The 18,415-nt window shown below is 27.9% G+C and overlaps 2 protein-coding genes and 1 long non-coding RNA gene across 10 annotated transcripts in view; 2 read left to right on the top strand and 1 right to left on the bottom strand.

Annotated features, from left to right (window-relative positions):
• LOC127276713 (uncharacterized) overlaps positions 1-10,064 on the bottom strand; it is a 36,593-nt gene extending 26,529 nt beyond the window's left edge. The window contains exon 1 of the long non-coding RNA XR_007842243.1: positions 9,956-10,064. This is a non-coding gene — a long non-coding RNA (uncharacterized LOC127276713). The remainder of the gene's footprint in view (positions 1-9,955) is intronic.
• Positions 1-18,415, top strand: part of LOC127276707 (iron-sulfur cluster assembly 2 homolog, mitochondrial) — a 345,592-nt gene that overhangs the window by 278,301 nt on the left and 48,876 nt on the right. Inside the window, exon 4 of one of the 2 annotated variants that reach the window (XM_051297327.1) lies at positions 1,536-1,553. The exons of the other annotated variant lie outside the window; for it this stretch is intronic. The gene's annotated coding sequence lies outside the window, so the exon portion shown is untranslated. Of the gene's footprint in view, positions 1-1,535; positions 1,554-18,415 lie in introns of those variants that run through there. 2 annotated transcript variants of the gene reach the window in all.
• The window catches only part of LOC127276693 (synaptogenesis protein syg-2), a 219,781-nt gene that overhangs the window by 162,792 nt on the left and 38,574 nt on the right, over positions 1-18,415 (top strand). For all 7 annotated transcript variants that reach the window (XM_051297301.1, XM_051297302.1, XM_051297297.1 and 4 more), the window contains 2 exons: positions 8,486-8,596; positions 9,973-10,179. In XM_051297301.1, the coding sequence (XP_051153258.1) occupies positions 8,486-8,596; positions 9,973-10,179 (318 nt within the window). The remainder of the gene's footprint in view (positions 1-8,485; positions 8,597-9,972; positions 10,180-18,415) is intronic.

Here is an 18,415-nt window from a genome sequence, read left to right on the forward strand (position 1 = left end):
GCATATTCCCTTGCGGGAAATAAGCGAACGCTTTTCCAGATCTCAAACTTCAGCACCATTAATGTCTTGCTTCCTGTGTAGAGAGGAGGGTGGAGCTGTGCCACTTTTCCGGCTCATTAAACGACTCCGCGTGGCGCAATGCGCTATATATAGGTGTTCACTTGCCACCCACATGTATTACGTGCGGCATTCCCGCCCCTGCTTTTCTGCCTTAACTCCGCAGCTTTTAGAGACAGAGTACTCTTCTATCTCGTCCGTAAACGAAAATTGTGGGGTCTAGTTCAACAACTATACTCTCTCTTCCTATATACCCCCATCTCTCTCTCTCTCTCTCTCTCTCTCTCTCTCTCTCACTTTACTTTTTGTCTCTGTCTTTCTCTACTTTTTATATCTCTACTTTTGTCTCTCTCTCTCTTTAAAGCTTTCATCCCTTAACATCCTTCCTCTGCTACCTACATCCTTTTCCGTTAGACCCTTATCAATCAAGCTGACCCTTTCACTGTCTTTCTAAAATTCAACGCCGCAAACAATTCCTCTCCTTGTACTCTCCTTGCCTTTCAATATTTAGACAGTACTCCACATTCAAGGCCACATCGTTGCTCGCATTTTTTTCTCTTAGTTTTTTTTTCTCCCGAAAAAAAACACGAGAACTTGCTTCTTTTCTACTACTTTTATCTTTATTATTTTTTTAAATATATTTAATTCTTTTAATATTTCTCGAAGTATTCCAATAATATTCCAAAAATATTCGTGGAAGTATTCCTAAAATATTCCCAAAGTATTCCTAAAATATTCCTAAAGTATTCCTATAATATTCCAAAAACATTCCTTAAATATTCCTTAAAGTATGTTTTAAATATTCTCTAAATATTCATTGAAGTATTTCGAAAATATTCTTAAAGTATTCCTTATTAAAATATTCCTAAAATATTTCAAGAATATTTCTCAAAGTATTCCTATAATATTCCAAAAATATTCATTAAAGTATTCCTAAAATATTCCCAAAGTATTCCTTAAAGTATTCCTAAAATATTCCAAAAGTATTCCCATAATATTCCAAAAATATTTCTTAAAGAATTCCTAAAATATTTCTCGAAGTATTCCTAAAATATTCCAAAAATTTTCATTGAAGTATTCCAAAAATATTCATTAATGTAAAATATTCAATATCAATAAAATAAATACATCAATAAATTAATAAAATCTTTACTATACTATATAAAAAATACACATAAAATTTTGTAAAAAAAAATTTATGTGGAAATGAAGTATAAAATTAGAAGATCAAACATTAAATTACAATAAATATATATAACCAAACGAATCTAGAGGCTGAAAATTATCGATTTTCAATTTTAATAAAATTGCAAACGAACTGTAAAGACCAGTAAAAATGATTTTTTTTTTCAAAGAAATATAGCGAACGTAATTGAAACGAAGAATAAAAGTTAAGACTCAATGAAAAGTCAAGAAGCACGACTCGTCTATTTTTTTCCTTCTTAGTAATAGTAGTAGTAGTAGTAGTAGGAATTCTCTCTCTCTCTCTCTCTCTGTTACGTTTCCCTTTTTTTCCCTTCGACTTATATTTTAGCATCCTCTTTTTCCCTTGGGCTCCTTCGCTTTCACCGTTGGCCGTTTGAACTAGAGTCAAATCTTCGAGCCGTGCTAAGGCGGTGCTCTTAAGAAGCTTTCGAAGAAAAAGCTCGTTACTCTTGAGATTCTGTAGAAAGGTTCTCACTACCCTGAACCACCACCACCACCACTTCTTTCCCACTCTTTCTACTTTTTTTTCTATTTTTTTATTTTTTCATTAAGACTTGGCCGCTTACAGTCTATAGTCTTCTTGTTGACCCTATCTTCTTTACGAAGAAGAAGGTCCAATTCTTTTGCTCCTCATTAATGACTAATTATTTTAAAGCTTCCTTCAAAATGACACTCTCTCACTGATATTTATTACATTAGTTTCAAAAGTGTCGATCATACCGATTAAGTTCTTTCATTCGTGTCGTTCAAGTGGTGTCACTTTTCTTTCAATCGAATTAAGAAAGAAGGAAATTTTCTTCCTTAAGTGGACGAAAATCAAGGAGAAAAAGAAAGAGAAAAAAATTTAATGTATTTTTTTTTATTCGATAGAAAGGAAGTTAATATAGATTTCAAAAAAAATAAACAATTATTTCATACTTCCTATCAAAGAATAGAAATTTTGTTTAATTATGAAAAAATATTATCAATAGAACTGGAATATTCCATTTACATTCCTGTAATATTTCACTGGACTATTGGAAATATACCAAAAAATATTCGATTCATATTCCAGTCATGCTTTCCATTAGAAATATTCCTAACATTTAGGGCTCTAATGGAATATCTTTAGGAATATTTCTGTAATGTGCATGGAACATCTTTAGGAATATTCCTGTAATGTGCATGGAATATCTTTAGGAATATTCTTATGGAATATTCCACTAATGTGAATGGAATATATTTAGGCATATTTCCAATGTTCCAATGGAATATTCTAGGAATGTGAGTGTAATATCATTATGAGTTTTCTAATATTCGACTGGACTACTCCAGGAATGTAACTGTAATATCCTTAGAAATATTATTAATATTCCAATAAAATATTCCTAGAATATGAATGGAATATTCCATGCTTTTCGGGTAAAAAATAGAATATCTGTATTTTTCTCTACTATTTTGTAATGAGTTTAAAAAAAAGAAAGTAAATCATCTTTTTTTTGGATTATTGTAAATTTTGTTTTGAAAATTCATAAAACGAAGTGAAAATGAACTATATTGGTTTTTTTCTTTTGTTATCATAGATAGAAAAAAGGATTTTGGTTCTATAAAGGTAAAAATGCAGTTTAATAAACATTGATATTATCTACCTCCGGGTATTTTTCAGAGAAATGAGAATGTCGTCAATAGTCTAGGCCAATCGATATAGTGTAGGGACGTTAAGCCCCCTTGATCCTAGATAATAATGTACACATTCGATTGCACTTTTATTCGCTCTGTTTGCTATTCTCATTCTGATCTCACTTTCTCTCTCATTTTTTTTTCTCTCTCTCTCTCTCTCTCTCTCTCTCACTACTAACAACTTTTTTTTTCCTCCAATATATTAACGCCCTCAATAATTTTCATTTTCGATAGGAAAACACGTCGTACCATCGAGTTTAAGCTCATCGTCAATATTTTAGAACTCTTGATAATCCACTTTTTTTACACTAGTACTTTTCACCCCCCCCCTCTCTCCCTCGCTCTCCTCCTTTCATTTCAAATGCACCACTTATTCAATTCTTTTCCACGTAAATTGAAACTGTTTTGCCTTTATAGGTACTTTTAAATAAGTGGTGCATTTGAAAGTGTCTTTCTGTGTGTGTGTGTATGTGAACTTTTCCAATGAATTTCGATAAAACAACTTCTTATGAAACATTTCAAAAGGTATTTCTTTAATATTTCATTGGAATATTGGTAATATCCCTCCGTGGAATATTAGGAATATTTTATTAAATAAGGAATTATTAAGGCTAAATTTTTGAATAAGCCAAACAAATATTTATGAATTATTTATTAAAAATGTTCCTTAAATATTTCTAAAGCCTTTAAATATATTTTTCAAAAGGTTCCTGGAATATATTTTTTCTATCAGGGAATATAAAAAAATATAGTTAAATATTCCAAATTTGTGGAATATTACAAAATATTCCATTGGACTTGAGAATAGTTTTTTTTTGACAACTCGACAGTTTTGGTTGCTCTCTTTTGCTGCGAATCTCGATGCACGCACGATAGTGTATAAATACCTCGTTTCTCACTCGATACTTGTGTTTCTTGTACCCTAACGCCTTATCAGGAATAGAGCGCGGAAGAAGGTCGAGGGAATAACTTCCTAAGTGCACCTCTACACGCACCCCCACATAGCTAATTGGCACGATCCCATTACAGACAATTAATTCTCCGCGAGTGGGCCGAGGCTAGAAACTTACTCTACAATATATATTTGTATATATTGTGTGCGGGGTAATTTTGGGAGTTTAACCTCTTACAACCACGAGAATATGTTTTTCATTTACGTCAAATGAATTCCTGCTAAAATTTATTAGCATGCTTCAACAAAAAAACTATATTTTATTTGCTTTTCAATTTTTCTCATATTTTTTTGTATACAAAAGGGAATATTCCATTCACATTCCTGGAATATTTGAATTAGAATATTAGGAATATACCAAAGCAAAAAAATATTCAAATTAGGAATATTTAATTCCATTTAATATTCCTGTAGAACATTAGGAATAGACAAAAGAGAATGTATTCCATTCATATTGAATATAAAAATTCGAAGATTAGGAATATACTAAAACAAAAGAATATTCCAAATAGGAATGTTTAATTCCATTTAATATTCCATTAGAACATTAGATATACAAAAGGGAATATTCCATTTAATAAAACAATAAAGGAATATTTCATTGGGAATATTCCAAAAGTATTCCAATTAAATGTTTCCAAAACAATCTAAATGGAACATTCCCAGAATATTCCAATAAAATGTTTTAATATTTTAATATTCTTGAAATATTTAAAAATTTACTAAATTAAATTACATAATTAAATAATTAATTAATTAATTAATTTTACTAATAAATTAATTTCACAATAACTAATAACTCAGAAATACATTTGTAAATTAATTAAAATATGCATTTCATTAAATGAAATTAAAAATTCTAAAAAGTTTTTGCAAAAAAAAAAAAAAATAAAAGATAGTGAGAAAAATAATACAAGACAGTATTTATAGACTTAAATTAATTTGAAGCACTAAAGTGATAAAAATATTAAAAGCATGAAAGAAATGTTAATAATTTTAACCTCAACGCTTTTATGATTAAATTCTTTATTGTGCGTGAGAGGCAGTAGCTCATTTTCTGAGAGAGAATTTACGATTAAAATTCGTGACACGTTTCTATTTTATTTTTTTTTTTGCTCTCTATATTATACATATATATACCACGATAAAAGAAGAAAGTATTTTTAGATATTGAAATAGAGATATAATATATATTATTCTTTGTTATTTTATTGTTCTTTCATGTGTGTGTATGTGTATGAAAAGATTTTTCAAGGTAAATATGAAGAAAAAAAAAGAAGAAAAAATAGAAGAAAAAAAAAATTATTGTCACAGAATTGAAAGCCATTAAAGTGGATTTAAGTCACGAACAACTAACATTAGAGATCTAAAGTTTTGTCCTAAGCACTGAATTAGGGTATCACTTTGGCTAAAGCTTTATAATTAAGATTGATAATTAACGATAATTACTTTTTCAACCCTTTATCACGACTAGAGCTTTATTTATTGTCCTTAACGTAAATTATTGTTCCTTTATACTAATTTTCCTCTCCAAAGGGAACATTATATAAATAATGCTTTAGAAAAAAACGCATGATTTTCATATTTTTAAATACGCAGTTTTGACAATAATAATAAATTAATATGCGATGATATTTTTATTTTATTATGTGACGACGTTGCGTTTAAATTTAATAAAAAAAAATTAAATTGTTTCTCCATTTTCTAAATTCTTCAATATTTATTTAGTTTTTTTTCTAATCTAATAAATAATATTCCAAATGATATTAATATTAATATTCCAGTGGAATATACCGAAAGTATTTTCAAAATATTCCAATGGAATATACCGAAAGTATTTCCAAAATATTCCAATGGAATATACCGAAAGTATTTCCAAAATATTCCAATTGAATATTTCCAAAAAAATATCCAAAATATCCTAATGGAATATTCCTAAAGTATTTCCAATATTCCAATGGAATATTTATTAGCAATATTCCAAATACTTTAATGGAATAAATATTAAAAACATTCCAAAGTAATATTCCAGGAATGTGAATGGAATATTCCACTGCTGTTGGAAAAAAAATTTCGCAAATTTGCAAGTGTAAAAAAAATGAAATCATTGATGTAAAAATAAATATTACGTTAAAAAATTAAGAATCACTTTATTTTCTTTATAATAAATGTATAAGGGAATAAAATTCATAAGAAAAGAAGATTAATGTCAACAACCGGAAATTCTCATTTGAATTCCACCCGCCCAAAGCTCGAGAGAGTAATTTTCGCTAGACGTTTCTTTTCATTTATAATAACATACATACATACACACACACATTTTATACAATCAGCCAACATTTTTATGAGGGAAATTATTATTAGTTGAAAGTTTTTGTATGTGTTACAAATACATTTTTAAATTTCACTTCAATACAGAATTAAAAAAATGTATATTTATATAGAAAAGTATTTTTCTTGTAACAATTTATCCATGAACGACATTGATTTATGACTTTGCCAATCAACGTTTATATATATTTCGGTTCTACACGTGCATGCAATCACTATAAAAGTGCACAACTCTTTTTTAATGACGGCTTGAGAAAGGCATCAAGCTCTCTCTCTCTCTCTTTTCTACTTTAATGGAGTGCGAATAAAATGGAAATCAGGCATTATGCGAACATTACCAACCTCTTCATGCAATTGCCATATAAAAAGAACTGTGTGTAGAAAACTTGTAGCTCGCAGATTAAGTTGAATTTTGTTTTGACGTGATTACAGGTAAAATCTATCATCATTAGACTTTTTTTTTAATAATATACAACCAAAAGGGGAAAATAACGATATTCCTATAATTAAGTTCATATATCGTTTACATAGTTGCTCTATTTGTAATTTTAGATATTTTTATTATTATTCTAAGGATAAAACGAAATCTTTTGTAATATCATAGAATATTTGGAACATTATGGAATATTTTTGGAATAATTGAAATATTACGGAATATTGTGTGATATTTTTGGAATATTATGGAATATTCTAATAATATTACGAAATTTTTTTGGAACTTTAATGGAATATTTTTGGAATAATTAAAATATTACGAAATATTGTGTAACATTTTTGGAATATTATGGAATATTCTTACAATATTAAGAAATTTTTTGGAACATTATGGAATATTTTTGGAATAATTAAAATATTACGGAATATTAAGTAATATTTTTGGAATATCATGGAGTATTTTTGAAATATTACAGAATAATTTTTAAATTTTCTTTAGGAAATTAGTTGAATAATAAAATTTTTGAAATATTAATATATTTTTTTGTCAAATTCTAAGGGAATGTTCCATAAGTTATTAAATTTAAGTGAAAAGATTTTTTTTTTTATGAATTAAATTTAATATTTCAAACAGCGAAATTTCGTGCATTTTCTGACAACATCGAGATCAGTCTCTCTCTGTCTCTCTTTCGCTCTCTCTCTGACCCAACTCCTCATTGAGCCAATTAACTGTTTTTGCTCGTTTTGAGACCAAAGAGCCTGTTGATGAGTTGAGGGTCTGAAAATCGTGCTCCATCATCACCCTATCTTACTGCAATCGCAGTACGCCCACAACCACTGCCATATATTCGCAAATTCAAATGCCCCCCTCATCCCCCTTCGTCTTTAAACCCTCAAAAAAAAAGAAAGTAAATAATTGACAAAAGAAAGACTAATGAGCCTGAAAAACTGGGAACTCCATTAATTATCTGTCTTTCTCTCTCTTCATTAATAATACTACTACTATTCGATAATATAATTTCTTATCAACTTTTATTATCAATGTCACGCTTCTCTTTTACAATGTGTTAGTTTTTTTTTTAATTCAATCATTTATTTCGTAATCTTTGACGTAAAATTTAATGAAATATTGTAATATTTTTTGTAGAAATATTATGAGCAGTAGCACGGAATATTCAATTCATATTTCTGGAATATTTCAGTGAAACATTGAAAATATACTAAAAAGAAATATTCTATCCATATTCGAAGAATATTTAAAAGCTGCTTCTTTGATTCGTACATTTGGAATGTTATGGGGAATATTCAAATGGAATGTTGATGGGAATATTCCATTTGGATATATTTATACTATATTCCATTTATACAATATTCCAATGTTTAGATGTAATATTTCTTATTTTGTTAAAATATTCTTTTATTCCAAAGGAATATTTCTGGAATATATAAAAAAAATTATTTTATTCATCTGTAAATAATAATTTTTAATATATTTACGCATAATGTGAGGATGTATTTTAGTAATATTTTTGAGTATAATTAATTAATATCTGGAGAAATATAGTAAGTTACGCTTGAGGGAAGTGAATTAATTTCTGTCGGAGAAATAATCTTTCTGTATATATTGGGAACATTTGCACAATTACATTCAAGTTTGCATCTGCTCTTGCTTGCCTATGTGATTTTCCCTTTATGAAACTATGTCTACCCTTAGGTTTAAGTTTAATAACTGTTTACAACCTTAGCTTTGATATTACTCACGAGATAAACTCTCTCCCTCTCTCGTTCTCTTCAAAACAATATTCGCTTGTAATAAAATTGCTTTTCTCATTTTGCCTGTTGCAGTGCCACCACATAAACCAAATATCATTGACGAATATGGAAAAACTGTGCCAACAGTTGCTGGACCATATCAAGAAGGCGGAAATATGGAACTCAAATGTCTTGTTTCCGGTGGTAAGTTGTTTCTCTCTTCTACTTTTTTATTTTAATTATTATTATTATTTAAAAAAAATGGGGAATATTTTTGGAATTTTGTGGAATATTTTGAGCATTTTATAAAATTTTTTTTAATATCACAGAATATTGGGAATATTTTTGGAATAATTGAAATATTACGGAATATTGTGTAATATTTTTGGAATATTATGGAATATTGTAACAAATATTGCGAAATTTTTTGGAATAAAAATTTATTTTAACGTAATTACATCTATTTTTCAAGATGCATATATTGATTTTTTTGCCTTTACACTAAAAATGCAATATCATCCAAAAAAAAAGAAAAAAAAATTGAGAGAAATCTTCCAAGGGGAATATCATGACACGTAACATGATAATTAGGTGGATGGCACTCTCTTTTGAGCCTAACTTCACGTGCACGTCTCTCAGATTGGATTACATTTTAATTTCCGGTCGGGGTGCTGGAGATGACGTCGTGGCAGTAAAGCGATAATAAATTTATCTTTATCAGCATATCATCAGTTGAACGTTTGGTTATGCGAAACTGGTGCAGATCGCGACGACATATTAACAGAAGTCATCATCGTGAGAGAGAGAGAAAGCTTATAAATATAATTCACAAGTAAAATGAAATACTTAATATTCAATTTGATATTAAATTCAGTAATTACTAAATTTTCAATTTTGTATTATAATATGAGATAATCCAATATTTCTTGCTAATTTCTATTGAGTAATGTACATTAAAAATATTATCTAGAATAATATATATATTTAAAATATTCCTTGGAATATTAGATATTATTAATTGAATATTTCTTGAAATATTATATATTCCAAATATTCCTTAATATTCCTGCAAATATTATTGGATATTATAAATTAAATATTTCTTTGTGAAATTAAGGACAAAAAGTTCCTAAAAATATAAAATATTCTACTCAAATTCCTGAATATTCCAAGAACATAGATTATTAAAAAAGAAATTTAATTATTGGATATTATAAAAAATAAATCTTTAATATTCTTAATATTTTTAATATGTTTTTTTTTACTAGTTGATGAAAATGGATCCATAAACAAAAAATGATGAGGTCACGTTAGATATAAGCTATTTTTTCCTGACATTCCTGGGTTGTTTATATATGCTACTCTCTTAACGGGAATTATTTGCACGCAACAACACCATTATGAATTATAAATTAACGAGAACCTATACATATACCTATATGTATATAGAGTGTATCTGACATGTTATAAGTGACTGGTGTGGCCCCCTTAAACTCCACTCCTCACCCCCCCCCCTTCTCTCATTCCCCAACAACTATATAGCCTAAAGGCCTATTTACTCACGAGTTCGAAATTTCCAGGTCGACCACCTCCCACGGTCAGATGGTGGCGGGGTGAAGTGTTATTGGATTCTAAGGACAGTCCTGGCGAATTCCCTGATCTACGTAGAAACACACTACTCATCCCAAATCTCTCCAGGCAGGATCTCCATGCTGTGTTTACATGTCAGGCATCCAATAATAACATCAGCCAACCAGTATCAGCTTCCATTGGCATTGAGATGCACTGTAAGTGATTTTTATTTTATTTTAATAATTAATATAGTTTTTAAAAAATTTAATCTCTCTTGAAAAACAAAAATTAAATTCAGATAAATTATTAATAATAATAATTAAATTTAAATTACTTAAAAATTCAATTTAATCGACAGGAATATTACTAAATATTCCATTGGAATATTATAAAATATTACATAGGAATATTATGAAATATTCCATAGGAATATTATAAAATATTCCATAGGAATATTATAAAATATTACATAGGAATATTATGAAATATTACATAGGAATATTATATTGGAATTATTATAGTGGAATATTCCATAAATATTACAGTAAGAATTATTTTATTATTATCATCTCACAGATGTGAATTTTAAATACTGCCTATAGAAAGTTTAGAGAATATATTTTACGTCTGACTATTATCGAACTTTACCACTGGTGATTGTATATGTCAGGTGGTCTGACTATAATCGGCCATTACTACTGATTTCGTTGTTCTTATGCATTTACAACTTGTCTCACAACTATTGGTTTTTATTACTTTTTTTAAATTTTATTTTTTAATTAACTATTAATACAAGTTAATTAATTTAAAAATTGCAAATATTTGATTATTTTTTTCAGGAGTGGGGGGATAAAATTTTTCTTAAGTAAACTATTATATATTATGCTAAATTCTAATGGTTTTAATATGTTTGACTTTACTCGAGTTGTACCACTGAATATCTAAACCAATACAAATATCGTTAATTAAAATGGTTAGTGTGTATATTAAAATCCATAACTTTGTTATTATCCTCGAGACCGGAAATTCGTATATATATATATATATATATATATATATATATATATATATGTTGTGTGATGATAATCGCGTATTACTACATTGACCACTCATGTTCATATATATATATATATATAAAATTATATTTACTTTTAGAAAATACAAATTCAGTAATTAATTAATATGAAACATACATTAATGGACTTGATATTTTCAAATATAATGCGAATAATTAGTAAAACCTTTCTGCTTTTCATCTGTTAGAGAATTACAAGCAAATATTAAATAAATACAGATATTAATGAAAATACAAAGGTCTTGATAATATTCTATTTGTTCTCTACATGAATAATTTTGCTAATAACTTATTTATTAGACACTAAAATGTTTCATTGTAATATTTTTCATATTATTACATTGAAATTTTATAAACATTATGAAAATTATAATACTGAAAAATACTATTTCAGGAATACTAAAAATATTCCTGAAATATTAAATTAAAATTAAATATTCCAAGAATATGTATGGAATATTTTTTTTCAATATTCCGAAACTTCTAATAAAATATATGAGGAATGTACAAAAAAATATTCTTTATAGTCTAATTTTAATCCAATTGAAAAATATTCAATGGATGGAATATTTCTTTTAAATATTCCCAAAATTCTAATAAATTTTTTTAGGAATGAACTCTTTATTTTTAGAATATATATATTTAATTTATTATTTAATTAATCAATTAATTTATTTATTTACAATTAAATTATTGAAAAATATTTTTGTAGTATAACAATAATAATTTATAATATTTTTATTGTTTTCAATGATTAGAAAATCTTTTGTTAAGTTTGTTAAATGCAAACGTTTATTTTATTCAAATGATTCAAACATACACTGTTGTAACAATAAAACACAGAACTCCTTCGATTAATGTTTGAACAAAGCTCGACTGCTATAGTTGTTCAAAATCATGTGACATGCACCAAAGTGAAATTTATACAGTAACCAAATATTACGAATGCTCATAAATTATGCACCAGAGTGCGCTCTGTTGTCCTGACAAACGATTTCAAACAATAGATTATTCTCTGTTCGTTTACTTTATCTGAAAATTTTATAATATTTAAAATAATAATTATAATAAAATTGATATTGATATTCCTGATTAGTAATTAAAAATTGGAATTTTTTGGATTAAAAAAAATTCCTTAAATAATCCACAAAAAAATTATTGCTTATTATAAATATTTTCTTGCCAACTATCGGGACAAAAATATTTCTTATATATTCCTGAAATATTCTATTGGAATATTAGGAATTTAACAATATTCCAGGAATATTTCACACATTTGGATGGTTTCTTTGGAATAGTGTAGGAATATTATATTTGGAATATTGTGGGAATATTTAAATGGAATGTTATGGGAATATATTATATATTCCAATATATTTCACAAATATTCCAGTAACATATTCCACAAATATTCTAATAAATTATTCTACGAATATTTCAATAAATTCTAGAAGTATTCTAATAAAATTATTATAAATTATTAAAATGGAAATTTTTTTTGAATAATCCAATAAAATATTTAAAAAAAGAAAATATTATCTCAGTATATAATAGAGTGTCGAGAATCTTGAATTTAAACATTATTATATTTGACGTGTACAAGAAAAGTAAATGGTGTTTGCAGGCTGTGCGGATTTTAGTCTGAAACATTTTTTCTTTTTCTTTATTTTCTTTTTATGGAATGTTGTTTTTTTTACTCTTTCTTTCTCTCTCTCTCAAGGAGTTGTTCTTTCGAGTCTTTTCTTATCTTTACTTTTATAAAACTCGAAACTAACTTCATCTTGCCAGTTTGAGACTCATGGTACACCAGCTGCAAGCCAGCCAGTTGTACCTTTTTCTATTTTTCCCTTAGTATTGGAAGAAGAAAGGAGAAAGGGAAAACGAGCATAAGTGGAAGCCCGTTTAATACTTCCTTTGCCAAAGGAAGCTTGGGCTTCGTTTGTTCAACAGCACAGATTTTCTCTTTTGCCTCGATTCGTAAACGCATTCCTTACAAGCCAACAGAGTACGTACTCAGACCAACCCTTTTGGAACCTTTCTCCCCCCCCCCTCTCTTTCTCTCTCTTTTTTTTCTCAGAGAGAAAGAGAGAGAGAGAGATTCAAGGACTTCTCAGACCGTGACCAAACCGGGTTTTTTGTCTTTCTCTCTCACTCTCTCTTTCTCTTTCTCAAACCAACTTTTCTGGCTTCAAATAAAAAACTTCAAAGTTGTGCACTTTGAAAACTCACTTTTATAATTAAATTTTTAAGCAGTCGTCGAATCGACATTATTTGAAAGGCGTTTAATTTTAAGACGAATTCACTTTTAAAATTAATTTTAAAATCTTCCAAAGTTTCATTGCTTTCAATTCTTCAATTAAGTTATTTTGAATCTTCTTTTCTAATAACGATAGTAAGGAATATTTTATCTACATTCCTGGAATATTTCATTCTTCCTTGGAATACTTTCTCTGTTTGTACATTCCTCAAATATTATATTTATATTCCTAAAATATTTTTTTTATATATTCCTGGAATATTTCATCTATATTCTTGGAATATTTTGTTTATATTCCTGGAATATTTCATTTATATTCTTGAAATGTCTTGGAATTTTCCACTTTTTTTTATATATGAAATCTAAGATAAATTTTTTTGTCTTCCTTTTACTGTACGATGACATTGAATTATTTTAATTATAATACTTAAAATAATTAATAGTGAATGACAGGTGTTTTATGACTCTGTCAACAACTTCCGGTCATTGCTCTTTTTTTTCGTGGAATTTAATAAAGTAAGCTTCATTAAAGTTGCTCTTTGCGTGCCCTATCATCAGTGATAATCGCACACGCATTAGATTATAGAACCAAAAAAAAAAAAAAAAAAAAAAAAAAAAAAAAAAAAAAAAAAAAAAAATAGAGAAAGAAACAAAAACTTTTTGTATTTGACTTATCATCAGAATGTTCAAAGCGTGTCTCTCAACTTCTGTCGTCGACTATTCATTTTTTTTTTATGAGAGGGTAACGCTCTCTCATTTGTCAACAATTGTGATTTATTCGATTGCATTGTCAGCAAGATATTTGAATGCATTTTTTTTTTATTCATCCAACAAAATGATTTAATTTCTGTTTTTATTGATTATCGAATTTTCTTAATGAATCTGTTTCCTTTTTTTTTTTTTTTTTGCTTCTGCAATTTATTGTATTTGTAATCAAACCTTGGTGTTCGAGTCATTGAGACAAAAATTATTTCCGGAGAGAAAAACAATTTTTTTTATTACTATTATTATTAAAAAAAATTTTCTGATCCGAATAAAAAAAATTATATAATCCAATAACACATATTATATTCATGTAATATTCCCTTACATTGGGAATATTTTCATGGAATATTCCATCCATACTATGGAATATTATTTATTAGAAATATTTACTAGGTTCTATAAGAATATATCTAATATTTTAATGAAATATTCCATATATTCCAATGGAATATTCTTTAGTAATGTATCAATACTCCAGTGAAATATTTTTTAGAATTATTCCAAATACTCCAATAGAGTATTTATTAGAAATATTCCAAATACTCCAATGGAATATTCATTCCAATTATTCCAATGGAATAATCCCGGAATGCGAATGGAATATTCCGTAATAATTTAAAAAAAAAAATTTTTTGCTATCAACATAAATTTATCATGTAAATTTTCGATGAAAGTGTATATTTAAATATTGAAAAAGAAGAAAATAAAAATAATAAGAAACTTCATTCCTGATTGTAATTAGAAGTGATAGATCGGCAAAGTTGTATATAAATTTTAAAAGCTTTCTCTTGTATGAAAAGTTTCACCCATGGGAGAAAGAAAACTCGACCAGTTTCGCATATTAACAGTTTGCATAGAAGCATTTTGCTTGGTTGGCTTTTATCGTTTAAACGTTAAACCCTCTCTCTCTCTCTCTCGCACACACTTCTTAGTTATATCACAGGAATAATTCTACACGAGAATATAAATCTATATAGGCATGTGGCCTTTCTTCGTTGCAGTTTGAGCATGACTACATGTTTAAACCTCTCTCTCTCTCTCTTGCTTTCTCGCTCAGTACCTATATATGAAACTAACCTCCCATTGGGAGCGTTACAAGGGCCACAGAAGCTGCCTTCTCTCTAGGATTCCGCAAAGGATTAAACCTCATAAATTCCAGGGCGCACTCTCTGGAATTATCGGTATGCCGTCTTAGACCCCACACTTTCTTCTTTCTTACTTCGAACTCCCATTTCTCTTCTCCACTATGTTATTTGACTCCTTAACGTTTCATTGTCCTTCATTGAAATACCTTCTTTTACTATTTTCAAGTTAGTAGGTGGGGAATCAGAAAAAAAATAAATTCGAATACTTCAGTTGCACAAATTCATATTATATAATACAATTCTTATTCAATAATTTTATTATTAAAAAATTTTTTTCTCTAATTACATGAAAATTCAAAGAATATTCCATTTAAATGTAGAATATTCCTTTGGGAATAAAGTAATAAATATTTTTTTGAAATATTTAAAGATAATACCCACCCAATAGCAGAGAATATTCCATTCACATTATTGGAATATTCAGGAGGAATATTGAGAATACCTGGAAGGAATATTACGAATACTTAATTAAAATTCTACGTAATATTAATTCATTGTTCCATATAATATTAATCAAATATTCAATAGAATATTAATTCAATATTCCAAAAAAATGTTACTCCAATATTTCTACATAATATTCCTAAATATTTCTAATATCCCAGTAGAATATTCCTAATATTCTAACGGAATATATCGAAAAAATAAATATTTTGATGGAATATTTATAATAATAATATTTATTGGACGATGGAATATTCTATGACTATAAATACAGAATGCCGATGGCATTTTTGTATGAAATATTCCCAATAAATGATTAAATTTTTATTACACATATGTGGTTTGTACAAAAACCAAAGATTCGCGTAAAAAAGAAAATAAAAATACCTAATATTACATTGAAAAGAATTATTCCTGGCATTTTTAAAATTTTTTCAACGCTGATTAATTAAATTCCATTATGTTTCATCAAAAATTTGATTTTGTATATATGTGTGTGTATGTATAATTTCGTTTTTAGGCACATATATATAAATGTTGCTTTGCAATTTTTTTCATTTCGTTGAATGGAAATTTTACAATGTGTTCGTAAATTCTAGAATAATATTGTGAACGCGTAACTGTTGGATTTTAAATTAAAGAGCGATAAACTCGAATAAAATTTCCATAAAAGTCAATCATTTTTGTTTTTTTTTTTTTGTTTTAAATTTTTTGCTCACATTTCTCTCACGCTCATTAATATAAAAACGAGTTTGTTGAAAAAATAAAAAATAAATAAAAAAATACGATAACAATCACATGACGCAGGTGAACGTAAATAATTATATACAAATATAATTTTTTTTGTAAACTTGGAAATAATTAAATTCAAAGGAAAAGTAGATAAAAAAAATTAATAATTTAATAAGAAATTTTCCGAAACATTAAATCGAGAAAAATTAAGTAGATCTCTGATAAAAAGGTAAATATTTATTTTAATATTTAATTTCGTGTTTTTTCAGTTGTGAATGAAAATTTTCCTGCAAATTAACTTTTGGATTGATTCGCGATTATTATAATGATTTAGTGGGTAGTTATAAACGTAGAGGGAGTGAGCAAAAAAAAAAAAGAAAATGAAAACTCGTACTTTAAATTTTCGTTTCACTGAAATCCAATGGTTTAATTTTCACTGCATTGCGCACACCGCGGATAACTTCCTTCCGGAAAATTCACAAGTCGATTCTCGAGGGATTCTGCTTCGTCTAACTAACGTATTCCATATTATACTTTCCACAGAATGCGTCGATCATATAAACATTTTCATTTCGGATTCCGAAATAATTTCTCTTCTCTTTATTTAACTTCTAGATAATAAACTCAAATGAAAAAATAATATTTTTCTATTCCTCATCAAAAACTTATTAATTAAATCAAAATATATATGTTTCAAAGGAAATATTACACATATTACAATCACCATATATAATTCCAATATTCCAAAGTGTTTTAATCCAATATTCCAAAGAATATTAATCAAATATTACATTGAATATTAATCCAATATTCCAAAGAATACTAATGCAAAATCCCAAAAAGTATTACCCTAATATTCCAAATATTACTTCATAATTTATAAAAAATGTTAAAACTTTTCAAAGAATATTATGACAAAAAAATTGTACTCAACATTTTTAAAGATTAATATTTGTTATTATATTGTTTACAATTAATTATAATATCTCACATTTTTTCTTAATTCTTTAATTTAATGAAAAAGGAAATATATATTTAAAAAGAAAACCTGTTGGATGGAAAATGTATGTTTGAAGTGTTATATTATAAAGTCATTAAGGGATCTTGTGGTTTTGCCATGTGAACCAAAAAAAAATAAAGAGAAAAGAAACCAAGACTCCAATTAAAACTTTAACAGATTCCCGAAAGGAGTTTTCTAATGAGGGAAGAGCGTACGTACGCGAAGTCACCTCTATATATATACAATCAGAATGTTAGAACCAAGAGTAATTCGGCATTTGCGATTTCGGCGCGATCGTTGTAAATCAGGCCCACCGTTACCCAATTTCGCCGGGCTGACTCCATTACCAGCCAAACTGCCCTCTAATTAGTCAAGCTCGATTAGGTGGGTGGTTTGGGGGCTTGGACGGGTTAGTTCTGCTCTGGAGTCTGTTCCTCTCCAACACCAAACCGATCCCGTCCCCCTTCCCCACCACTCCTAAAAGCCTCGTCTCAATTCCGAGGTTTCATCCTCCCTCTTTCACTCTCTCATCCCAATTACCCCCTATACAAAATCCGTCCCGCTACCGAACAGCAAACAAGACATTCACCCTTTCCAAAACTCATTCTCGGTTTTCCACCCTTATTCCTGTTCACGCACGAAACATTTGGTAAAATTTACTCTTCTTAATTGTCTACTTTATCGTAATTTTCAATCATCCAGTATTATGATTCATTTCTTAATTTCTTTTTTTTTAGAGTTCCGTTAACGAAGTAATCCGAAACGGAGCCCTTATGGTTGACTTTTAGGTGGAAAATAAGGGTCTTCCTCTACTCGGATCTGGGTGTCAATTTTTTTCTACACTTTTCGGTGTATTTTGTGCAAGAATATGCAATAAAATCGTCTGCCTAAGAAAAATTGAATTTTTTTGGACAGTTTTTTATGCTTTTGGATGCGTTTTTGGTCATAAAAAGTGTCTTCCTCTACTCGGATCTGGGTGTCAATTTTTTTCTACACTTTTCGGTGTATTTTGTGCAAGAATATGCAATAAAAT

The sequence above is a fragment of the Leptopilina boulardi genome, unplaced genomic scaffold (assembly GCF_019393585.1).
Source record: "Leptopilina boulardi isolate dan_hultmark-lab unplaced genomic scaffold, ZJU_Lbou_2.1 LbouV2_151, whole genome shotgun sequence".
In the NCBI taxonomy this organism is placed as follows: domain Eukaryota; kingdom Metazoa; phylum Arthropoda; class Insecta; order Hymenoptera; family Figitidae; genus Leptopilina; species Leptopilina boulardi.